Source organism: Heloderma suspectum, chromosome 10 (assembly GCF_057233095.1).
Source record: "Heloderma suspectum isolate Gila_16-S chromosome 10, 16-S_ref, whole genome shotgun sequence".
In the NCBI taxonomy this organism is placed as follows: domain Eukaryota; kingdom Metazoa; phylum Chordata; class Lepidosauria; order Squamata; family Helodermatidae; genus Heloderma; species Heloderma suspectum.
This window is the reverse complement of record NC_139467.1, coordinates 16532203-16558399: the sequence shown is the minus strand read 5'-3', so window position 1 is coordinate 16558399 and position 26197 is coordinate 16532203. Positions and strand designations below refer to the sequence as shown.

At 47.5% G+C, this 26197-nt stretch overlaps 1 protein-coding gene across 3 annotated transcripts; it reads left to right on the top strand.

Annotated features, from left to right (window-relative positions):
- LOC146337815 (protein NKG7-like) lies at nt 1-21565 on the top strand. Of its 3 annotated transcripts, none has more exons than XR_014785103.1 (6): nt 1-118; nt 8425-8647; nt 14557-14608; nt 15296-15442; nt 17759-17881; nt 21209-21565. XR_014785103.1 is itself a non-coding variant. In XM_084815294.1 (5 exons), the coding sequence occupies exons 1-5, from the start codon at nt 26-28 to the stop codon at nt 21247-21249; spliced, it is 627 nt and encodes a 208-aa protein (XP_084671420.1). In that variant the 5' UTR covers nt 7-25; the 3' UTR covers nt 21250-21565. The 3 variants fall into 3 exon arrangements, 1 of the variants encoding a protein (XP_084671420.1); XR_014785104.1 differs by lacking the exon at nt 21209-21565 and adding an exon at nt 16574-16659 and having other exon boundaries at nt 17759-17822; XM_084815294.1 differs by lacking the exon at nt 14557-14608 and having other exon boundaries at nt 7-118.
- The last annotated feature ends 4632 nt before the right edge of the window (nt 21566-26197 follow it).

The following is a 26197-nucleotide window of genomic DNA, read 5'->3' as shown; positions in this document are numbered from 1 at the left end:
GATCGCCATTTTTTTTTTTAAAGGCATGGCAATCGGCAGGGATAGGGAGGAAGCGAACGGGTCTGGCTGGCAAGAAGCAGCCGTGTGCCATTCTGCCTCCAGTCCTCCTGGAGCGGAGGTAAGTGGTCCCGATCCACTGTGGATTCCTGAGGCCAGATTCCAAAGAATCCAGCCTCATTTGAATCTACAGTGGATTTCTCTGACATCCCTAGTCTGAGCACAGTTTCATAATCAAGGGGAAAGTCACGGAGATAACAACGGCTGTCTTGGAAAACTTCCCAGCAGAAATATATTGGCTGCATCCAGCAGCACAGAGTGAGGTGCACTGAAGCCCCATTGGCCTTCATGGGTGTGGCACATATGGAGGCAGGCACATGATGTCCGAAGGTTAATCCTGCAGCTTACTTTACACACACGTGGCAGAAAGACGTGCTAAAACGCCAGGATTTGAGAGCAGACTGTCCGACGTCTGGCCGCAAGTGAGCCATGCCCCGTTCCCACCTTCACCAACCAAGCACCCTCCTGCTGTGTTGAACTACAGCTCACATCTCCTCCAGTAATTATGCCCCATGCTGGCTGGGGGTGATGGGAGCTGTAATCCAACACATCCGGAGGGCACCAGGTTGGCAAAGAATTCCTCATTTGAATGTTCTTCCACATTGAAATCAAAGAATCCCTGCTGGTAAAAAAAACCCCAAAACATAACCCTTTAAGGGAAAGGTTCTGTCATGGACTATTCCTTGCTCTGCTGATTTTCTACTTGCAGGGAGGGTTGGTTTTTTCTGTTGTTGTTGTTTTTAACAGAGGGAGACATTCAAATGTGATCCCCAACTTTACTCTAAGAAGGTGAACAGCCTGGGGAACTGCCCACCATCTAACTCCTCATGTTCAGGCTGAGGCAACTCCTTGCACCCTACTCCAGCCCTAACTTCTGCCATAGGCTACTCAAGAACCATCTTGCCCTGAGGAGCCTGGAGGATCTGCTTTCAAAAAGTGTCCGGTGTATGTCCTGAAATTTGTCTTTCCTGTTTTTCTTATATAGTTTATTTCACTTCAGTTCTTCAAACTGAAGATTGCTTCAACCAGAAAGGGTGGGTGGGGGGAGTATATCTATTTTCCTCCATGTCCAGAATACTTATGACAAAAATGTTTCATCGATATGTGTCACCTATGCCTATTTATTGTGTACATTATAATCAGACTGGAACTTCCGTTTGAACAGATCACTCACCCACTGCTTTTTAAAAACACACGCATAATCTAATTTAACTGCAAAGATGTGGAAAGCAAATTGTATGTTATTGCAGGATCAAAAATAGTTTCAAAAAACAAAACAGAAATTGCAAACCAACAACTGAGCCTGATGTTGTCTGATCTCGGGAGCTAAGCAGGGTCAGCCCTGGTTAGTACTTGGATGGGAGACCGTGGGAATCAGGCTTCCTGCATTGAGCAGGGGGTTGGACTCAATAGTCTTGTAGGCCCCTTCCAACCCCATGATTCTATGAACTCTATGAAGATTCTCCAGATCCACGGCGTTCCTTTGAAGAGTGTCCTTTGGTGGGCTTCCTCCCATATCAGTGGCAGCAGCAATGGGCAGAAGCATCCATGAGGAAAGCCTTGTTGTTGTTTTCATTCCGTGCCTCTGGGAACAGTGGTTTACTATCACATACTGCCATTTCCCGAGGCATTTAAGGAGCCAATTTTAAAGCATGATGCAGGCAAGCTGCAGTTTGCTTTTGAAATTAATTTCAGTTAAATTATTAGCCTGCTTGCCTAATCGTAAGTATTCCCCCAAAGACATTCACTCCCCAGTTGTCAGGAGGGTTTTATCCCTCCCCAACAAACCATCCTGAATGCTGCGGCTGCTGGGGTGGAGGGCAGGGAACCTAATTTTAGGCTGAGCCATGGGGTTACAGTAGATAAAGCCAAGGGGTCTGTTCCACAGGAAGAACCATTGCACAGAAAAGAGGGATGTCAGAGGAATCCATCTGGGGGCTGGAGCTTGACAAACTTTCATCAGCTCATCCCCCTGGACTTCAGCTCATTTCCCACCAGCTGGCTCGACTCAGTCCGTGGCGAGTAGGGCCAACTAGTGGATTGTCTGTATTTTATTGTGTGTGCAAATTATGGCCGCAATCTGTGCAAATTTGCATAATGTGTGCAAATCCCTCAAAGTACGTCTGAAATGTATGCAATTTGTGTGAATTTTGGCTACAATTTGCACAAATTACACAAATTTGTGCAACTTGCAGCTGGAATTTGCACAAATGCCTGACCTCAAAAGTATCTGCAAAAGGGCCCCAGAGTTTGGAGAAACCCCAGCTTGGCTCATGAATACAAGCTGAACTGGGCAGGCAGTGGAAATCCACTAAGCCCCCGAAGGGCCAGATTTCCAATGGATGGACATCCCTAACAGAAAGGGCAAGCTGAGGCAAGTGCAGTAAATGATCATCAGTAGCAAAGGTTTTTTGGGGGGGGATCTCTCACCCATTCCACAAAAGATCAGTCCATGTTGAACCCACATTTGTCTGCTACAGCAGCAAACCATTGCAGAGAAAAAGCAAACTCAAGCAAATGATCGTTATTACCATGCCCACAAAGCAGAGGGTTGGGGCAGTGAGAAGAGATCCACACAGCAACAAAGAAAGCAGTCTTTTGAATCCACAGCAGCAAATCATTGCACAGAAAAGGCAAACTGTGGCAAGGTAACTTAAAGATCATTGTGCCTGCCTGCTGCTGGAGCCAGAGGTGGTTCAGCACCCTGGATAGCTCCTTTAGAGTTCTGACTGGTTCTGAATGAAACCTAGAGTGGATTCATAGCCCCACTGTCATCAAAGCCACCAGCTTCCACTGGAGGATGCATGCCCATCTCAGTGCGACCGGTGCGTCCACCACCACACTGCTCAGGGCTCTGGTGTCCCATACTATGTTGTAGTCCAAGGGAGTGAGCCAGAAAGCATTATGGCGGTTGTGATACTCTGTGCAGGCATACAATGCATTTTTAAAGAAAGAATACAACAACCATGGATGGTGGGCATGGTCCAAATGGATGACCACTTTCACATTCTGAGCCAGGTCCTCCTGATTGGCTTTGGAAAACTATCCTGATCATATTTCGCAATCCAGCGGAACAGTCCTCCCAAATGCTCTGCCTGCCAAGGGCTGTTTTGAGGAATTTGGAGCATGCGCAGCGTGCCAGCATTGAGCTGGCAAACCAAGAATGCACCTGGAGCAACTGTGCATGTGCAAGAAGAATGCGGAGCAGACTTGCTGTTGGGCAGCACATGAGAATGTGGGGTATATGACAGCCGGGGTGGTGGTGCCCCACCTGCCCCAAGCAACCCCTGTCTTAATGTTTGGCAAGCTTGCTTGCTTGCTTGCTTATTTATTTATTTATTTCACAATCCTATGCCTCCACTTTTGCATCTTGTGGTTTGCAGGGAGGGAAATGTTTTTCGTCCTTGGGAGCCTTATCAATAGTGGCTCCTTTTTCCTGTTTCTTATGATTGAGTGTCCAATCTGTGTGTGTGTGTGTGTGTGTGTGTGTGTGTGTTGAAAAGGGGGTGGGACAGACTGAAAATCGTTATATCTTTCTGCATAGCGTTTCCTGTCAAACTGATTAGAGTGACGTACAAATGCAGCTACCTTTGGGGTGGTGTCAGAGGCAGGCATTGTTTGGGTGTGTGCGAAGGTTCACACCCTTGCCCACTGCCAACCCCAGAGCATCCTAGCTAAAGTGGTCATTTAAGCATCACCAAAAAAGAGGAAATGCTGAGTAACAAAAGTTGAGAAAAGATGACAAACTGTGCATAAAATTTCCAAATGCTCTTCTACGTATATATTCAAGTTTCAAAATCAGTACTATAAGTTAAATAGAAATACACTGCCTTCCTCTTATCTATAAAGGATTGGTTTGATTTTAAATTCAGAATTATAGGTAGCAGAAGAAGCCAGGCTGGAAAGCATTTCTGTATTTAAAAAGAAGCATTAAAAAAAAAAAAGGACGCAATGCTATGGCCGCTAGACAGCATCTAGACTACCATAGGATTTTTCAGTTTCTGGGAATCGAGCTTGGAGCCAGCACTCCAAGGTCAGTTCCCAGAAATCCAATTCCCTGCCCCTTCCCCCAATGCCTCGTATGATGTGCGGTTCATCCCTGGCTCCGCACTCATAAGAGCAGTGCAGAGCAGCCAAAAAGGGGGTGTTCCTGGGGGCAGGGAGGGGAGGGGAGCACGGAAGCACCATTATGATGTTTCATATGTGCTGTCCAGCCTCCCCCCACCACTCTGACATGCTCTGTCTAGACAGCCAAAACTGACCTTCTAGCCACGTATACAGGGCGGCTTGAGCACAGAAAAAAGATCCCCTCCATGCTCTGCCTGCCCTGCATTTAGGGATGTACGAAAGTCACTTACCAGGCTACGTAAAAACTTAGTTAGCCTAAAACAACTGGGTAAAAAAAAAAAAGGCGTACGCAAATGGCGGTGGCTATGGCCGCCGCAATTTGAGTTCCTTAGTTTGGGCTGACTTAGTCTACGTAAATATTTACGTTGACTAAGACAGCAAAAATAAGGGGAACGCAAATAGCATCCGCTACGCTATTTGCGTCCCCCTTATTTTCGCCGTCTTAGTCTACATAAATATTTACGTAGACTAAGACGGCCCAAATTAAGGAATGCAAGTGGCGGCGGCCGTAGCCGCCGCCATTTGCGTACATGGTTTTTTGTTTTCCCAGAGCCCTCCGCGGCCGGAAATCTGGCTGCGGACGGCTCTGGCCTGGCTGGGTCTGGCTGGCTGCTCCGCGGAGCTGCCGCAGAGCACAGCTGGCCACGGAGGATTCCGGGGGGGAGGAACGGATTGCCTCCCCCCCTGTCGAGGATTTTGGGGGGAGGGACGGAACGCCTCCCCCCCATCAACATAATCCACGAAAGGGTAAAAATAAAAAAGGCGTACGCAAATTGCAGCGGCCTTAGCTGCCACCATTTGCGTACGCCTTTTTTTTTTTTTACCCAGATGTTTTAGGCTACATAAAATTTACGTAGCCTATCATGTCTATGTAAAAAAAAAAAAACACCTGCAAATGGTGGCGGCGGGTGGCAGCTGGTCGGAAGACCAGCTGCCGCAGCCACTGCCGCCGCAGCTGCTGCTGCAGCCGCCACCGTCCGCAAGATCCGCCCCAGGTAAGTCTCATCCCGGGGGGGATCCGTGGGGGGGCGGGGGGGGCAGGCCATTCCGCCACAGATTTTAGGGGGCCGAATGCACTGGCATTCGGCCTCACCGTGATCCGTGGTGGAATTCTCTGCCATCCCTACCTGCATTGGATAGTCAGCCACCCCCAGAGGAACAAAATATCTGAAATAGCCTCTGCCGGTGGGTCAGCTCAGCAGTTCGGAGAGGTAATACCATCTGTCTATACTTAGATTTAAGTCAGATGCATTTTCTTTCTTTGTCTTTAGAAAACTAATTTTAAAACATTAAAAAGAGAGAGGAAATGAAGAAGGATGTACATGGGTCACAAAGCTAGGCGGAGCGAAACGTGAGCCATCCATGAGGGTTTTGCAGTCTTTGGTAGGAGGGACCAATTCTGCCCATGCTTGATAAGTACAGTCCTATGGGTGGTGGAGCCAGATCATGCCAGGGATTTGCTCCTGAGTGCTACCTTGCAGTGCTACCTTCACCTGAAGAAAGGAGGCAGCTGTTCTGAGCCAGGTGAGGTGATACATCTATATGCTGTGGGAGGGAAAGTGTTTTTTTCAATGCATCGAAGGTTCATGAATTTCAGTGCTGCATGAATGGAACCGAGGAAGAGAGACTAAAGGCAAGTTTACAGATCAGCTACTTAGTGCTGGATCTGTGCAAGAAGCATATATTTTAAAGGCATGGTTAGCATCCCTACATCTTATATAGCCACATAGCACAAAGCAGCTCAGTACATACAAGGGTGCATTCCAGACCGCTGGTAGATCGAATTCAAACCATCTAATTAACAACCTGTTTGCAATGGTGGCCACCATCCAAACACCTCTGGAAAGCTTACAAAGCAGGCCTGGAAACAATGGCACGCAGGCGTAAATAGCCTTAACACGCTGTGGGATCATGCCCCTTGGCCACGATCCGGAGATGTGCATGCAGAAATCTTGGGATGTCCGTCGCTCGGAAATCCTGTCCGTTTTTGACACAACGGAGTTCCACGGCATGCATGACTCGCTTTATGTTTGCGAGCCGACTTTCTCCAGAACTCTGGGAACTTTTTGCTAGGGTTGGCGGAGAATTTCTCCCCAAAACTTCGGGGGGCCGAGCACCAATGTGTTCGGCCCCCCGAACAAGTTTCGGGGAGAAATTCTCCGCACCTCCCTGCCCCCCGCACACCCCCCGGGACAGGACTTACCTTTGCCAAATGTCCCTCCCGGCGGCGGGTCCGGCCGGCGGTTCGGCGGGTGTTCGTCCAGGGCGGGAGTGGCAGCCGGTCTTTTGACCGGCCGCCGCCGCCGCCATTCCAATCAAAGAAAAAAAAACAAAAACGCCCCTGTGATAGGCTACGTGATGATTTACGTAGCCTATCACGGCTGACTTTGCAGATCTAGCCGTGATAGGCTACGTTAATCGTAACGTAGCCTATCATGGGGGCGTTTAAAAAAAAAAAAAACTTTTGAGTTCGCGGCCGGGCGAGGCGGGAAGCCTCCTCCCCAGCCTGAATTTCGGCCGGGCGAGGTGGGAAGCCTCCCCCCCGGCCTGAATTTCGGCCGGGCGAGGCGGAAAGCCTCCCCCCCCGGCCTGAACTTCGCGGGGGGAGCAGCGAAGCGCCTCCCCCCCACCGCGAACAAGCTTCGGGGACAGGTAAGTGACTTTCGTCCATCCCTACTTTTTGCACATTTTTTGCATGGGTTCTGCAATTTGCATATGTTTCTGAGCATTGGTGCAAATTCTGAGCAATTTGCACAAATTCCAACCGAATTTATGCAAATGCCAGGAAAAGCCACAAACTGGGCCAACTCACTGCAGACCAAGTTAGGTGCCACAGCAGGAACTGGAACAAAGTTGGGGGGGGGCTAGGAAAACTTTCAAACTCCACCCCCAAACAGATTTCTCTGACATCCCTACAGAAATCAGAGGGGGGGTGGGGCAAGATTACTTATCTTTTCCTACTGCTGTTTCCCGCCCCAACTTTCAGTTGCTTCCTATGAAACATGATGCATAGGGCTGGGCTGCATTTTTTGAAAACTGTCCTAAAAATCCTGCCATTTCATGTGTGTTTGTAATAGGGTTGCCAGCTGAGGAGCTCCAAAGTAAAGAACACAGAAATGATGTATTAAGTGGGTTGGTTCTCATGTAAGACTAAATGATAATTTAGCACTACATGGACAAGCGTCAGCAAAATGTTGGGTTCCTACACAACTGGAAGGAGCAGATATGTCAATTTTTCTTTCAGTTTCAAAGAATCTCAGCTTAGTTCTATATACAAACAAACCAGGAATCCTGGTTTAAAACAAACTCTGGTCAGTTGTGAAACAAGCCAACTTCAAATCATGAGTTGGCATAGTTAAGTAACCATTATACTGTATGTGGCAACTATGGTGTTATTAACTTAATGGAAACATAAGCCAGCCTGACATTCTGCTGCATCTCTAACCATGGCTTGATCAGCAGAATTTTCCACGGTTCTTTCCACACCACATCTTTTTAGCGTTGCTGGGGCATTGCTCGGCTGAAGTCAGCTGGAAACGGAATTTTAAAAAGTGGCTCCATATCACACTTGGCATGACATTATATTCCCCATAAAAATCCCACATTGTCCATCACTGTTTTCTGAGAAGGCATGCCCATCATGTTCTAGAAAGTGTGCTTAGGTTGCAACCTTCGATCTGCAAAGACCTTCTTGTTTGGCGTAGTTTAAAGTGGCACCTTATCTCAGCTCCCACAGTACTGAATCAGCCCTCTTTTCCTGTTCTGTCTCTATCCCCATGCAGGCATTACAAAATTGAAAGCATGGAGGGGATACAGGGACGCATGTGCCAGGCCTGCCGTCCTCCACTCTGACCTCCCTGTGTTGACTGGGAAGGTCTCAAGAGAAGCTGTAACCTCTAATTGGATGGAGCGCTTTAACTGTGTTCAGCCAAATGTAATTACAGTCTCTCTTCAGACCTTCCCCATCAACATGGGGAGGTCAGGGTGGTGGTAGAGAGGGTGGGGCCAATTTGTACATCCCTGTACCCCTTCTGCATTTTCTATTTTGCCTCCAGCATTATAAATCAGCCATTTAATTCAGCATTTCCTGCTCCCTTAAGGCCACAGTTGGCTCTTTAATTAGTCATTTCTTCTCAGTAGCCAGAACAGCCATTACCACTGGCTCATTCATTTTGTTAAAATTTCCACAATCCTGATGTATTGGAAAAAGGTGTCGTGAACATCTCCCTCTTCCCCCAGATTCATCCCAACTGTGCACGGAGAGACGCCTGCCAAATCCACACCATGGCCGTCTTGCGGAGCGAGGTGCGAATGAGTGCAGTAGTCTTCTCTTTCCTCAGCTTTGTGATGCTCCTCGCTGCCCTGGCCTCTGATGCCTGGATGCAAGGCACTTACCAGATGGGCCTGTGGTCAATGTGCATACTAGATTTCCCATGTTACCCATCTGGAATGAATGTGCCAGGTAAGATGTTGCCTACCCTGGAAAAAGGAGGGCTAGAGGCATGGTGCTGAGAAGGACACTCAGGTCTCCTTTATTTAAGAACAAAACAAGAGCCATGCTGGATCAGATCAAAGGTCCATCTAGTCCAGCATTCAGTTCACACAGTGGCCAACCAGCTGCCCACAGGAAACCCACCAGCTGGACACGACTGCAACAGCACCCTCCCACCCATGTTCCCCAGCAACTGGTGTACATAGGCTCACTGCCTCTGGTACTGGAGGTAGCACATAACCATCAGGACTAGTAGCTATTGATAGCCTTCTCCTCCAGGAATTTGTGCAACCCCCTTTTGAAGCCATCCAAATTGATGGCCATCACTACATCTTGTGGTAGCAAATTCCATAGTTTAACTATGTGCTGTGTGAAGAAGTCCTTCCATTTATCTGTCCTGAATCTCCCACCAATCAGCTTCATGGGATGACCCCGGGTTCTAGTATTATGAGAGAGGGAGAAAAAAGTCTCCCTATCCACATTCTCCACATCATGCATAATTTTGTACACTTCTGTCATGCTCCCCTCACACTCACCCTTTTTTCCAAGCTCAGCAATCCTACAACAATTTCCAAACTAAACAATTACGAACCCTTCCTTAATGTTTAATAGGGATGTTACAGAATTCCACCATGGACTCCAATGAGGAGTCCGTGGCGGAACGGAGCAATCCCCCCCCCCCGCCACCCCATGAAATTTCCCCGGGACGGACTCTACCTTTTGTCGGCCATCTGGTCCGCCCGCTGCCTTGGTCTGCAGCTGCGAATGGCTGCCCCAGTCTGTGGCAGCCATTTGCCTCCCTACTTTAGCCATGATAGGCTACGTAAATTTTTACATAGCCTATCAAGGCAAAGAGCAGGGACGCAAATAGCATCCGCTACACCATTTGCATCCCTGCCTTTTGCCGTGAGGCTAGGTAAATATATACGTAGCCTATCACAGCTAATGCAGGGATGCAAATGGTGGCCGCTATGCCATTTGCATCCCTGTGTTAGCTATAGGCTACGTATATTTTACATAGCCTATCATGAAAAGAGCAGGGACACAAATGGCATAGCGGCCGCCATTTGTGTCCCTGCTCTTTGCCGTGATAGGCTATGTAAATATATATGTAGCCTATCACGGCTAACACAGGGACGCAAATGGCAGCTGCAGCCCAGCAGTGGATGGAAGTCTGGCTGCGGGCGGGCCCGGTGGCTCCACGGGCTTACCGCAGAGCGGAGCCAGCTGGGGAGGATTCTGGGGGGGGGGGGAGAGACGGATCACCTACCCCTTCTAGCGGACAGCCCCACTGGAACAGGGTGAGTAATTCATATACCCCTAATGTTTAATGCAGCAGTTTGTGGGACAACTGATGGGCCAACCCACTGATAGTCCTATGTGACCAAAGATAACTCCCCTGCTGTTGCACACACCAGTCCCTTTCGAAGCCTCTGTCTTTCAAGGAACCTTTTCTTCATTGGCCTTTCTACCAAGGGAGCCCTGCTGCACATCAGCCAGATCCCCCCTTTGCATAGCCATCTAGCTGAGGATTCTGGGGACTGTTCTAGCTCACATCACACACTGGGTTCTCAATGGACCCATCTATTGGGCCTCCCTGTCACTCCACGTGAAGAGAGTGCGTATCTTAGAATGGGGATGAGAAGTCTTGAGATCTCTTTGCGATCTTTTTTTTTTTTACTAGAACTTGAGGTCCAGCAGCCGAGAGGCAGGCAAAAAGCAGTGGCCCCAGCAGAGAGACTTATGCTGAGAATTAAGGGAGAGGGTACTTCTGAGCAGATTCCATCCCAGGAATCTGTGACAGTCACCAGCCTGTTCGCACAAAAATCCAGTCCTGGTTTCCTCATAAGTGTTCTTCTGCAGCAACAAAGTTTAAGGGGCACGGGGGAAGCTTTTTAGTTGTTGCTATTGTTAGACAACTGGGAGTCAGAAACCATTGCTGATCTACTGCAAATCCTCTAAACTCTACATGTCTTTGCCTTCTTCCTAGCCCTGTCTTAGGATACATCCAACACTGTTTTTTTTTAATATATAATAAATGTATCAGCTCACTATCTCAGTCCTCTATACCAGCAGAGGTACTTTTATAGTACTTTCCCAAAAGGGGTTCAAATAGTTATTCAGGCCCATCATGGCTGCCTCTCCAACTTTAAAAGGTTTATTTTATTTATTACATTTATATCCCACCTTTCTTCCATCATGGAACTCAAGGTGGCTACATGTGGTTTCCACGTGGTCTCCCCTCCAAGCGCTGACCAGACCCAAACCTGCTTAGCTTCAGCAACGTACGTAGGGATGGCGGAACATTTCTCCCTGACTCATTCGGCCCCCTGAAATAGTTGGTGAAATTCTCCGCCACCCCCCGGGATGGGACTTACCTCCTGCGAATGTCCCTCCCGGCGGCGGGTCCCAGCGGCGGTTCGGCAGCGGTTCGTTGGGGGCGGGGGCGGCGGCAGCGGCTGGTCTCCCGACCGGCTGCCGCCGCCACCATTACAAAATAAAGTAAAAAAAACAACAACACCTGTGATAGGCTACGTAACGATTAACGTAGTCTATCACGGCTAGGTTTCCAAAGACAGCCGTGATAGGCTACGTTAATCATTACGTAGCCTATCACGGGTGACTTTGAAAAAAAAAAAAGCACGTACGCAAATGGCGACGCCTATGGGCGCTGCCATTTGCATTCCTTATTTGGTCCCGGTAGTTTACGTAAAGATTTACAAAGACTACGGCGAAAATAAGGGCAACGCAAATAGCGTTGCCCTTATTTTCGCCATAGTCTACGTAAATCTTTACGTAGACTACCGGGACCAAATAAGGAACACAAATGGCGGCACCCTTATTTTCGCCGTAGTCTACGTAAATCTTTACGTACACTACCGGGACCAAATAAGGAACGCAAATGGCGGCGCCCATGGGTGCCGCCATTTGTGTACGTGCTTTTTTTTTCCAAAGTCACCTGTGATAGGCTATGTAACGATTTACGTAGCCTATCACGGCTAACTTTGGGAATCTAGCCGTGATAGGCTACATAAATCGTTACATACCCTATCACGGGTGTTTTGTTTTTTTTTCACTTTTTTATTTTGCGGCCAGCAAGACGGGGCGCTTCTCCCCGGCCTGAATTTCGTCTGGGCGAGGCGGGGCGCCTCCCCCCCTGGCCTGAATTTTGGCTGGGTGAGGCAGGGCGCCTCCCTCCCCCGGCCTGAACTTTGGGGGGAGAACCGAAGCGCCTCCCCCCCACCGTGAAGCAAGCTGCAGGACCAGCTGTACATCCCTAAACGTACGTAGGTGCCTCATGTGCCTTCAGACTATGCCATGGGACCAGTTGGGAAAGGCTGGGAAAGTTAGAGTTTTTGCAACTGGAGAATTTCCTTCAAGTCTACCAGCAAAACAGGAAACAAGGCAGCCATGGCTTCTCTCATCATCTCTTTCATCCACTAGCTTGTCATCCATCATTAACCTCTCTCACCAAGTGAGAGAGGATGCAGGCACTAGGAGCTTGGTGTGAACAGGCAGCAGAAGCCACCACTCTCTTAGCACCAAAATCTAGGGATGTACGAAAGTCACTCACCTTTTTGAAAGGTGACATTTGCAGTGGGGGGGGAGGCGCTCCGTCCCTCCCCCCTAAATTCTCCCCAGCCGGCTTCACTCTGCGCCGACTCCACGGAGCCACCAGCCGGGGCCGCCCGCAGATGGACATCCAGCCACTGGGCAGCCTGCACAGGGACGCAAATGGCGGCCGCTGTAGCCGTTGCCATTTGCGTTCCCTTTTTTTTTGCCGTGATAGGCTATGTAAATATTTACGTAGCCTATTACAGCAAAAGACAGGGGCGCAAATGGTGGCCACTATGCTATTTGTGCCCCTTTCTTTTGCCAAAATAGGCTACGTAAATATTTACATAGCCTATCACGGCAAAAAAAAAAAGGGAACACAAATGGCAACAGCTACAGCGGCCGCCATTTGCATTCCTTTTTTTTTTTTTTTGCCGTAATAGGCTATGTAAATACTTACATAGCCTATCACGGCCTCTGCAGGGACTCAAATGGCATCCCTGCGTTAGCCGTGATAGGCTACGTAAGTATTTACGTAGCCTATCGCAGCTATAATTATTATTTTATTTATTTATTAAATTTATTAATCGCCCATCTGGCTGGTCACCCAGCCACTCTGGGCGATGTACAACACACAATAAAAACAGTTTAAAACAATAAAATTCTACAATAAAAACATTTTCTAAAATACCCTAACCCACCCCAAATGCCTGCCTGAACAACCACGTTTTTAATGCATGGTGGAAGCTCATTAAAGAGGGGGCATGATGGAGTTCCCTAGGGAGGGAGTTCCACAGAGTGGGGGCCACCACAGAAAAGGCCCTCTCCCTCATCCCCACCAGTCTAGCTGTCCTGGCTGATGGGACAGAGAGAAGGCCATCCGAGGCTGAACTTGTTAAGCGGCCTGTCTGGTGTTGCTGGAGGCGCTCCTTAAGAATAGCTGGGTCGGAACCATATAGGGTTTTAAAGGTCAAAACCAACACCTTGAATTTGGCCCGGAAAACAACTGGAAGACAAATGCCGCCATTTGCAAAGCAGCGCGAACGGCAGCAGGTAAGTGCTCCGTTTTGTGCGCCTTTCGTGGGGCAGGGGGCAGGGGGCTTCGTTCTGCCATGAATTTCGGGGGGCCGAATGCACTGGAATTCGGCTTCACCGAGATCCGTGGTGGAATTCTCTGACATCCCTACCAAAATCACAAGGATATTTCACTAGGATATTTCATGCGCAGTTGGCATACTGAAGGTGAGGTAACTGGGGTGATCCTGGAATGATGGCATGAGGGGAGTGAGCAGCCACTCCATATGTATTTGCAAGGAGTTGAGTCTGGAGTCATCCCACAAGGTAACACTTATGGGACTGACGACGCTGGCATGGTGAAGCTGGGATGAAGTGTGGAGGTAGCAAATACAATGACACGGGACCAGCCCTACCATTTGGCTGAGTGAGGCTGCTGACTCAGGCAGCTGATTTGAGGGTATCTTGGGCAACAAAATATTAGTTATGTTACTTATCATTATGATATTTTTTAGTGTTGTGCCCAAAATTTCTCCCACACTTTTTTTTACCATTCTCATTCAATCTGATAGAAGAGAAATTTCTTTTGAAAAGAAATTCAATGGTGAAGAAATTTTGGAGAAATTCTCATGGGTTGGTTTTGGGTTTCTTGGGCTTACCTAACTTAGGACGTGGCCGAGGATGAGAAGTGAGCACAAGTGTCCTGTTTTTCATTGTACAATCTTCTCTCTGGCCATCTGCAGCCTCCTCAGCTTCCTGTAGGGGTGTATGAACCCCACTTACCCCCACTTCCACTCCGGGGTCCGCTGAGTGGGGGGAGGTCATCCGTCCCTCCTCCCAGAATCCTCCCTGGCTGGTTCCGCTCTGTGGCAAGTCCGCAGAGCTGCCGGCCAGGGCCACCCTCAACCGGACTTCTGCCCGCTGCTGGGCTGCGGCCGCAAATGGCGTCCGGCGTAGGGGACGCCATTTCCGTCCCTGCTCTTTGCCGTGATAGGCTACATAAATATTTACATAGCCAATCATGGCAAAGGGCAGGGACGCAAATGGCGTCCACTATGCTGGAAGCCATTTGCGGCAGCAGCCTGGCAGCGGTGAGCTGCGGAATGAAGAGGACGGACCAGGACCGGCCGGTGCCAGGTAGGGTCCATCCTGACCAGGCTTCATGGGGTGGTGGTGGGGGCAGTCCATTCCACCACGGACTCCGGGGGGGGGGGCGGATTCTTTAGACTCATTGGCGGATTTCTTCACCATCCCTAGCTTCCTGCACTTAAAGCCCAGTTTAAGGCACCATGAGGTAATTTCTCCCATAGGGCTTTTTCATATCAGGATGTACATGCAGCCCAGGAGGCTACCTGTGATTAGGTAAGCTCAAAAACACCACAAAAATACATTATAAAACATCCTGAATGAGGCAGAGCAATGGAAGCATCTTTCACAGGGGGAGAAAACGCTCAGGAAATTGAAATCTTGGAAGAGCACCAGCTCACCTCATCCCTGGAGCTGAAAGCAACACTGCGCCGTGGATGCAGACTGGGGGCCAGCCTGCCAAGACAGTTGATGCTGTTGCAGCACGAAAACCCCAAAACCTTTACCAAAAAAAAGAAACTGTGCCACAAGCCCTGCCTGGGAGGAACTGTTGAGAATTTCTCTTCCCGTTGGAGAAATTGGGTCAATTGTCTCCCAAATTTCTCTGTCCACAAGTACGGTGGAGAATTTCAAGAGGCCATTTGTGCACAGCTCTAATATTTTTACTCCCAGAGAAGGGAAGAAGTGCTGCTTGGATTTCATTTTGCCTCAGGTGCCATAATAACTCGATCAATCTTGGGTACTATGCACATTACCTTTGTGGTGGGTGGGTGAGACACTCTTTGCTTGTGTGCCTCAGTTAGCATAGAGCATTGACCTTGTCCTGCTTCTGGTGACCTTGCACAGTGACATTGGGATGGGATGGGATGGGATGGGATGGGGGCAGGTATGAAGTGAGGCTTTTCACAATAATGACTATTGTCCCTGCTCTCCCACCTCTCCCTCTCTCTTGGCTTCCTACAGCCTACATTCATGTAACGAGAGCTTTCATGCTGATAGCGACAGTCGCTGGTGCCGTCTCCTTCTTTGGCCTTTGTTCCTCATGCTATCACCCACATGTTGGCCCCTTCTCCCTGGCCAAGATTTCAGCTATAGCCAGCTTTATAGCAGGTATTCTATTTAAATGTTTTCCATTTATTTGCTTCAAATGATGAAAATATTCATTCAGTGTTTTGTATGCCAGCTTGAACTAAGGGTATTTAGAGGATTTGCATGCATAGGGGAATTTTTGAATGATGAAAATGTAATTCAGTATTTTGCATTCAGTTTCCAACTAGGAACATTTCTAACAGGAACCCATATTCTAAAAAGAGCCCATCTTCTACATCTTCTAAGTTAGGAGGTTTGGGAGTCTGACAAGGAGTCAACTGTGCTTTTTCTGAAGCTCAAAATGGCTTTGCAACCAGCTCTGGGGTGTGGTTTTGTTTCACTCAGCACACACATATCTTGGTAAACATATCCTACCTTAAACAAACAGCACCATAAAATTGCCATCAGCTGACATTCTGTGTTTCATGAGCTACTTGACTCAATAGCAGCTGTCTGAGGCACAACTAAATTCACAGAATAAACAATTTGCATCCTTTATTCTGAAAGCCAAAGTCCTGCATGATCTGTGAACCTTTACAGTGAAAGAGCAGTATGGTGGCAGCAGAGGGTGTGTGTGTGTAATTATATATATATATATATATATATATATATATATATATATATATATATTGATGATAGTCAGACAGATGAAGGCAAATGACTGGAGGACACAAAACCCCTTGCCCTTGAAACTGAAGCCTTCCATAGTTACTGTCAGCAAATATTTCACTCTTTATCACTCTGAGCACTGGAATCTTCCTCCAAAAGAATAAAAAGTTGAAATGTTTTACGGAGATACTAAGTATTATATGCTGCAACAGATATCAGTCTATATGAAATTTGACAAATGTGGAATTTCAGAAGATACATAATCCTAGCTGTGATTTCTCAAACCCTGTATCTGTCCCGCTATGGTTGGATCAGGTGCAGGTTAAGCTAAGAGGCAACCCAAAAGCAAATCAATCAGCAGGCAATGGTCAAAAGCACAGTTTTATCAGGCAAGAGGGAACAATCCAAAAGTGAGGCCTGAAGAGCAGCCAAGGTCAAAACACAGACAAGCAGTCAGATACAACACATGATCATACAATCATAGAATAGTAGGGTTGGAAGGGACCTATAAGACCATCAAGTCCAACCCCCTGCTCATTGCAGGTATCCAAGTCAAAGCATGCCTGACAGGTGACTGTCCAGCCTCATCTTGAATGCCTCCACTGTGGGAGAGCCCACCACCTCCCTAGGTAATTGGTTCAATTGTTGTATTGCTTTAACAGTCAGGACGTTTCTCCTGATGTTCAGCTGGAATCTGGCTTCCTGTCACTTGAGCCCATTATTCTGTGTCCTACACTCTGGGATTATCAAGAAGAGATCCTGGCCTTCCTCTCTGTGACAAGAGGCAGAGTCAAGCAGGAGTCCAAGTTCAGTAGCACAGAGGTTGCAATCACAAGACAAAGTCAGGAAAACAGGATACAAAGTAGTAAAAGCTGGTAAAGACATTGTTTCTAGCACTGGCTAGGCAGACACTGAAGGCTTTTGACACCAGAGCCTGCTGAGCCCCACCCAGGACTCAGCTGCAATACATTAGAGCTCCCTGTTCAAAGCCCTACTCATGAGGAGTTGCTTTCTCCTGAAGATTCCTTTGCAAGCACGCACTTCTTCCTATGGGAGCCCTACTGGCCTGTTTCTTGAGGCGACAACACTCCTGGGGGTCAGGGGGTTGCTCAGCCTCTGCTTGACAGAGATGGACCTGCAGCCATCTCCCCTGAGGACTCAGGCTCCTCCTGGTCTGGTAACAGTGAGTGATCTGGGGTGCCCTCAGTTTCTGGGACCCCTAGCTCTTCCGCTGAGGAGGATTCCTTCAGTGGGGGCATGACAGTATCAGGGTCTATAGTCCTCAAAAATCTCTGTCTGAAATTGTACAAACATGAGTTATGTACATCCTCAGGCATCAGAACTCTTTCTTCAGGCAATTGGCAAGCAGGATGAGGCCTTGTGGATTGGCTAGTCATAGTATAAATAACAAGAGCCTGTCTTCTGCCCACCCTGATCAACAGAGTATTTCTCTCTGCCTGCTAGTAACTGGCCTTAAGGACCCTAAACAGGAGTATACACTCTCTGGGTCCAGATTTTAGTCCAGATGCACATTGGCCTTGCCTGGGCCTGACACCTTGCAACTGACATATCCTTCACATTTACTAAGGCCCATCCTTTCTCTTAGAAATATCTGGCATGTTACACACAAGCCCAGAAGCTCCCTTTTGTGATGAAACCAGAAGAGGAGCTCTGCAGGATTGTATGGCTCCCTCAGGGTTGATAACAAAATGCTTTTTTGACCTCTAGGTGTTTTTTCCCTGGCTGCCATGGCCACCTTCACAGGAGTAGTCTCTACTTATGACTCAGAGTCATGGTATGATTGGTCTGCTGGTGTGGGCTGGGCCTCTGGGCCTCTGTTCCTTATAACTGGTGAGTATCTGCAGAACTGGAATGCCAAAATCTATCTATCTATCTATCTATCTATCTATCCATCCATCCATCATCTATCTATCCATCATCTGTCTGTCTATCTATTTCTATACTGACCGAAGCTCTCTGAGCAGTTCACAAAAGTTAAAACCACAAAGTACAGCATAAAACAATATAAAATATGAAAGCTTAAAACTATATCAAAGTATGACCAGAATAAAAGCTAGCAGCAATGCAGAAAATGGACAGACAGATTTAAAAGAGCAGAGCTAAAAGACTAGAATGCTAAAATTCTGGGAAAATGAAAATGTCTTCACTGAAAGGAGTACCACATAGATTTATCTAAATCTACTGCCAACATATAGGATTACCACACCCTCCCCCCTATATTCTTCTTGGACATTGTACGTCTCAATGCCTTTTACTATACAAGAGTTAGAGATGGCCACCTTATAATTTTCCTGATGATGTCTTGAGTAGAGCTGAGGTAAAATTTCTCAAAATAGGATATTCTGAGATTGATTGATTGATTGATTGATTTTCATTTTCTCACATATACCCTTCTGAAAAAGAAGGTCACTTTGCAGAATTTTCTCTGGATTTCTCTCTTTCTGGCAGATTCTATTCCCTGCACCACAATGATCTGAAATGATGTTAGGTCTGGAGTATTATGGAGGATGCAAAATGGCAGCCAGAATGCCAACCCAGTTGCCCCACAGCCACTGCTGCTTGCAGCAGTAGCAAGACAAAGCCAAACAATTATTCCTAAAATCATAATGTTTAGCAATAACAATAAAAATACACAACAAATAAACAAACAAATAAGAGAATTCTACTATTGCCATGGCTAATGGGGAAGCCCAACCCTGAGAAACTGTCTGAGACTTTCTCCTCCCCCCTGGAGAAGTTTGGTAAAATAGTCCCCCACCCCCAATTTCTGTACCTATATATGGAGTGGAAAATTTCGAGAGTCCATTTGTGCAAGGCTCTATTCTGGAGTCATTCTGCAAATATACTACTGTAGGTGCAGGGGAAAGTTCACAGCTACCTGATATCGGAGTTTCATCATTAGGGATGTATGGACTGTGTAAAATCTGCTCCGTCTGTGTTTTGTGGATTTGCACCTTTTGTTCTGTTGTCCGCTCACAGACGGATGCAATTTTTTTTCGGAGTGCAGAAAAATACGCAAATAATTATGTAAGAGGTTTTGTAACAATTTACATGATTTACCTTCGTATGTAACATTTAGCGTACTGTCCCCCATGCCATTCACGTTTTCCTCAGCAGAAACATGTGCATTTTCCTACAAATAAATATGTCTAAATTTTGGGAAAGTTAAAAAAAAATCCAAAAGTCCACTCAGAGTGGCCTGAGGGGGTCACTCCGCAGTGGGTTCCGTGGGTCGGATTCTTAGAAATCCAAGCTCATTTTAGTCCATCTCAAATTTCTCCAGCATCCCTAGTCACCACCTGTCAGCTGGGAAAAGGACATACAAGACTAATTAGAAACGGAATTGACAATAAAACTGCCAATATCATACTGCCTGTATACAAATCTATGGTAGGACCACACTTGGAATAGTGTGTACAGTTCTGATCACCACACCTAAAAAAAGATATTGCAGAGCTAGAAAAAGTGCAGAAAAGGGCAACTAAAATGATCAAGGGGCTGGAGCATCTCTCCTATGAGGGAAGGTTACACAGCTGGGAATCCCATGAAGCTGATTGGTGGGAGATTCAGGACAGATAAAAGGAAGTTCTTCTTCACAAAGCTCATAGTTAAACTATGGGATTTGCTTCCACAAAATGTAGTGATGGCCACCAATTTGGATGGCTTTAAAAGGGGATTAGATAAATTCCTGGAGGAGAAGGCTATCAATGGCTACTAGTCCTGATGGCTATGTGCTACCTCCAGTACCAGAGGAAGTGAGCCTATTTAAACCAGTTGCTGGGAAACATGGGTGGGAGGGTGCTGTTGCAGTTTTGTCCTGCTTGTTGGTTACTGGTAGACAGCTGGTCAGCCACTGTGTGAAGAGAATGCTGGACTAGATGGACCCTTGGTCTGATCCTGCATGGCTTTTCTTATGTTCTTAAGACTGGGCTATATAGAAAAAATGGTCTGACATGGTATAAGTCAGCCTCATGTTTTCAGATTTGACTCACAATTAATTTCCAGCATTGCAGGTGTCCAAGAAAAAATATTTAATAATGGCCTCACCATCACCTCTTTTAGAGGACCGGTGAGCACCATTTACAATTTCTCTGTTGGTGCTCCATTGGCAGGTATTAGGCATTTATCATGATACTTCCACATCTTTCTAGCACTAATTTCTTCCCCTGAGTCTCAAACTATTCCAAACATGCAAGTCTTGTTCTTGGTCCACCCAGGTCACTTGAGACCCTTGACTTAATGGTCTTATGTGAACCCCCTTTAAATGGCCATGTGTATTACTTCAGTAATACGTACTAGTAACTAAAGGTGCAATCCTATGCATGTTTAGACAGAAAAAAGTCCTACAATTCCCAACATTCCCCAGCCAGCATGGATGGCTAGGGAATGCTGGGAGTTTGGGGACTTTTTTCTGTCTAAGGGTGCAGCCTTATGGCCACTAGACCATGTCTAGATGGCCATAGGATGTTTCGTTTTCCAGGAACCGAGCTCAGAGCCAGCTTTCTGAGGCCAGTTCCCAAAAAAATGACTCCACGCTCCCTCCACTGCCCCCTTGTAGGTGACGCGGTTCATCCCTGGCTCCATGCTGGGGGTGGGGAGGGGAGGGGACAGTGGAAGCGCCATTACGATGCCCCCCCTCCACACTCCAAGGTGCCCTGGCTAGACAGCCAAAATTGTCCGTCTAGCTGCAAACGCAGGGCAGCTGGAGCACAGAGGAGAAGATTCCACCCCCACGCTCCACCTGCCTTGCACTGGATAGCCTGCCACCTCTGAGTTCAGAGGCGGCCAGCTATCCCCATAAGATTGCACCCTAAATAAAGAATAAAGATTGTGCCTTAAAGAACACAACTGCCACTTCCCTTTCTCCTGTTCCTGCTCCCACTGCCATTCCATGCTTTAATTCCTGATTAACAACCAAGCTGTTCCCCTGATAAACAAAAACAAGAACACTCTGGGCATGTACAGTTTTGCATTTTAAACTCACTTAAATCATAGCAGCATCATGACTATGGGGATAAAACAGAGTTTCCTTTTGCATCTGCTACTCTATGGGTGGTTATTTGGGGTTGGGGTAAGCTGTTGGGCCCTGGCTGCACCACTGTGTGAAACCACTGCCATCATCAGTGGCCCTAATCCATCACTTTACTCTCCTGACAGGTGCACTTGCTTACTCATTACAATCCAAATCATTGATATGACAGCTGGGAAACTACTGTGGCCTTCTTGGCCTGCAGAGATGGTCGGATGCTGTTCCTTAATAATATCAGCGAATGCAGTTACAAGGACAACTATACAACTCCAAGAGTGCAATATCTGAATCGAGTGAAATTTCTGAGGAATTCTGAAGAAGACTAAAAGAGTTTTAGCAACAGTGATAACATGTCTTAGACACCTTTTGTACCTCCCGCGATAAATGCCTATATATTTATCTTTGTGGTTACAGAGATGATTGAAAAGATATAATGGTCATACATATTACATACTCAGAAATTAAACATCTTTCTGTATTTTTTTAAAATAGTTCTCCATATTCTGTTATGCTATTGGCTTTGATGCCTGGGGCTGAGTGGGGTTGGAGTTCTACAACATCGGCAGCAGTGGTGGGCAGAAGGTAGATCTCCAGATGTTCTGGACTCCAACAAGCCCCTACCAGCATGCTCAATGGTCAAGAATGCTGAGAGAAGTCCAACACATCTGGAGATCTCCTTTCTGCCCATCCCTTGATTTGGAGTATCACAGAACCTGCTCTCTGGCATGATCAAGAAACAAAACCCAAGATGGGACTATGCTATGATAGCCAGAAAGGTGGAAACTGAGTATAGACCAGTGGGGCTGGGAAAGGACTGGGGATCTCCTTACCTCCCCATACATGGAGCAATGAGTTTGGGGGAAGGGTCCCTTTTTGCTCAGCCCTAATCCCATTCCTCACATGCACTGAACGTGTGAAATGGGCTCACGTTAGCCCACTTCCAACATCATGTTCAAAGAATGCATGAAGTGGCAGCAGGGATAGCTCCAGCCACAACCTTCACAGGTTGAGCAGGAGGTCTGAAGGGGAAGTGTCCATGAGATCAGGAGCCCCATGCAAGGGGGGTTCGTGGCTGCATGGAGAAACCTGCATGCATTCTGCCAAACATGTGTTGATCCCCCTTCACACCTTCCCCTCAGAGAAGAAGCCAAAGGAGATAGGGATGTTGGGGGCAGGGACAGTGGCCCTGGCATCCCTCCCCATGTTAAAGAACACATGGAGGAATAACCTCTGAAGGGGCTGATATCATAGGACAGGGATGGGGAACCTCAACGCCCTGTGGACCAAACACAGACCTCCAGGCCTCTCCATCTGGGCCTCCACACTCTCCCTAGGCCAGGGGTGCAGAACTTCACACCTAGGAGGAAGCATATTTATTGCTGTGAGCTGACTTGGGAGAGTGTCTGCCTTGAAAGGTGGCCAAGAAATGTTTAAATAATAAAATAAATAAATAATAAAATATCCAGCCATCCAAGATTCCTGAGATGGAGATGGCCTTCCCCCCTCTTCCTCCTGATCACCTATCATTTTGTATTTTATTTATGTATTCATTACATTTATATCCTGCTTCCTGCCCCCCGCAAGGAACCCAACACAGTTTGCATGAACCTCCTCCCCTCCATTTTATCCTCACAACAACCCTGTGAGGTAGATTAGGCTGAGAGTCAGTGAGTGGCCCAAAGTCACCCAGTGAGCTTCACGCCTGAGCAGGGACTAGAACCCAGCTCTCCCAAGTCCCAGTCTCTCATTTGGTGGTTTCCCAGCCTTTGTGCAGTCTTTTTCCCCATTCTAAAAAGTTGAAATGCCTCTCCTATGGCTTAGTTACTGGTAGGGGTGCACGAAAGTCACTTACCTGGTCTCGCAGCTTTTCGCGGTGGGGGGGAGGCGCTTCGCTGCTCTCCCCGCGAAGTTCAGGCTGGGGGGGGAGGCTTCCCGCCTCGCCCGGCCGAAATTCAGGCCGGGGGGGAGGCTTCCTGCCTCACCCGGCCGAAATTCAGGCCAGGGAGGAGGCGCCTCGCCTCGCCCGGCCGCGAAATTAAAAGTTAAAAAAAAAAAACGCCCCCGTGATAGGCTACGTGACGATTAATGTAGCCTATAACGGCTGACTTTGCAAATCTAGCCGTGATAGGCTACGTTATTCATCATGTAGCCTATCACGGGGGCGTTTTTTTTTCTTTTATTGGAATGGCGGTGGCGGCTGCCGCTCCCGCCCCGGACGAAGACCCGACGAACCGCCGGCCGGACCCGCCGCCGGGAGGGACATTCGGGAAAGGTAAGTCCCGTCCCGTGCGGGGTGCGGGGGGGGCAGAGAATTTCTTCCCGAAACTTGCTCGGGGGGCCGAACATGTTGGCGCTCAGCCCCCCGAAGTTTCGGGGAGAAATTCTCTGCCATCCCTAGTTACTGGCAGTAAGTGCTTTAAGCTAAAATATGCTGGTATTTCCAGTATTTTGGCTTACCACTACTGCCTTCAGCCCTGCTCGCTACTGAAATGCAGCCTCTGGAAGCTTCTCTGAAATGGAATTCAGCCTCGGGCTGAAAGACGTTCAGTGTCCTGCCTTCCCTAGGCCCTGCCCCTTCTCCCCAGGCCACACCCTCTCATCTTCCCCTCTCCAGGTTATTGATTTCCTTAATTCATCCTGTTCTGTCCACCAAGTACAAAGATGATGGAGGGAACTTTGCAGAATTGGGGAAGAGGAACGCTGGGATGCAAATGTCTTCTTGTTGTTGTTTTTGTTGATGATGTTGATTTACTTATTTGCAGCATTTGTATACCACTCTATATCTAAAGCAGATTCTGGAGTGGTGAACATAAGTAAAAAAAAAAAAAGTCAAATGATAAAAAGAATTAAAACACTATTATTAAACTTGTTCATTTACAAAGAATGCCAATAAAATCCATGGTTGGTTAGTTAAGGAATGCTTCCCGGAAAAGAGCTGTTTTCAGGAGGCGCCAAAAGCAGCATAGTGCTGGTGCCTGCCTGACCTCCAGGGGCAGGGAGTTCCAAAGAAAGGGGGCCATCACACTGAAGGCTCTTCTTCTGGTGGACTCCAATTGGACCATAGGTCCATGTGGAACTACCAGGGGCATGCCCTCTGATGACCTCAGTGACTAGGCAGGTTGATAAGGGGGAAGGTGCTCTCTCAGGTATCCTGGTGCCAAGTTGTTTAGGGCTTTGTACACTAGTATCAAAACCCTAAACCTGGCCTGGTAGCAAATAGGCAGCCAGAGCAGTTCCCTCAGCAAAGGAATTCCATGCTGGAAAGGGGCAGCTCCTGACCACAGCTGAGCTGCTGCATTCGGCACTAACTCTACCTTCCAGAAAAGCCTTAAGGGTAGCCCCACATAGAGTGCATTACAGCAATCCAGGGTCCTACCGCCTGTACTACTGTGGCCAAGCTATCCTTGTCCAGGAGAGGCCATTGCTGCATCACGAACAAAGGTTAAATGTAACTGTCCTCTTTGGGATCTGACCACACCCACTGCTGGAATTTGGACCCCGTTGGGTTTCGATTTAAATAATGTTGACCTCGGCAGGAAAAATTCTGCACTCCTATCATAGAGAAATCTTTTTTTTGATTGTTTGTTTCCTTATAGAAAAACAAAACCAGAGAGAAATGCAGGCTTAGACTGGAGCGTACTTTGTTCTGTGAATCAGCTTAATTTTCTGAAGGGTTTTTTCCCCCCCCTGGATGCTAAAGTACAGGTTGTGAACAGTTTTGTGACATTTGGTAATGGCAGAGGCTTGAAATGGGGGCCAATGGCACCAAGGCAGTGGAAAAGGGAAATAACTGGTGGAGAGAAATGAACCTGCTCTTGGTGGTTCAAATAATGCATGCAGCGACTTTGCTTGTGACAAAACAAAAAAAGGAACATGCATCATAATCAACTAACGGACAAGGAGCTTCACAAACAACCATTTCCTTCTGGAGGTCATTGCTCCTTCCTACCAGTTTGTGGAAAGCATGAGTAGAGAGTCTCTGAGAATGCGCAGTGGGCTCCCTGCTGGATCACCGAAGCAGTGGCAAAAGTGAGAAGACAAAGTCAGGAGAACATTCCCAGCTTAACATTTAGAGGTTATACTAAAATAGCTCCATAAATTTTCAAGCAATGAACTATAAACCCTCCCCCAAACATTGGATGCTGTTCCCAGAATGGTTCAGAAATCTATTTGCCTAATTAGCCCAGTATTTTCTAATTTGACTGGCAGTGGCTATTGGGTGGAGGTTTTCCCATGTGACCCTTTTACCTGGAGGTGCTTCGGTCACCCTTCATGCAAAGCATGTGCTCTACCACTGAGAAATGCTCCCTCCCCTCCAAGCACAGAGTATGACCGGCTGGCTAGGAGAAGCTGGGAGTTGTCATTCAAAATATCTAGATGGCATCACAATGGAGAAGGCTACCCTACTCCTTAATTCTAGGTGCATGGGGATGTTTCATTTCATTTTCATTTATTACTTTTCTATACCGTCAAATAGCTGAAGCCCTCTGGGCAGTTTACAAGGATTAAAAACCATTAAAAATGCATTATACATAATATAAAAAACCTGTTGACATACAAAGTATGCTGGTATACACAGACAGCACACAGAGACACACACACATATATCTCAACAATTTTAGAGCACAGTCCTATCAATTGCACCCTCAGTGATCAGAAGCCCCCAAACTCTGAGGCATCTGATCATCCAATGGATGACAGGAGGAGTGATGGAGGAGATCTTCGCCTCCCGGTCCTACTGCCCTGCAGATGTTGCTACTGCTAGATGGGCTTTTTAGTCTGTCTAGTGAGGGCGCTTCAGAGGGGGAGGGAAGGAGGCTGGAAGAGGTTCAGGATAACTCATATTCTGGCCTCTCTGGTCTCCTTCCCTCCCCAACCACTAGTACTCCCCCATTCCTCTTCCTATGAGGTTGCTTTTCTGGCCGTGGAGGCAGACAGCACAGTTCTTTCCACACCAGCTGCAAGGGGGTATGGAAGGAGGGTTAGATCTCCAACTCCCCCTTGTGAGGTTGGAGCGCTGTCTCTGACCTCAGAAGGGGGAATCCAAACAATCTTATGGCCCCTGGGACACTCACCCAGATTGTTTAAGAGACCATAGAATTGCTCTCTTAAACAAT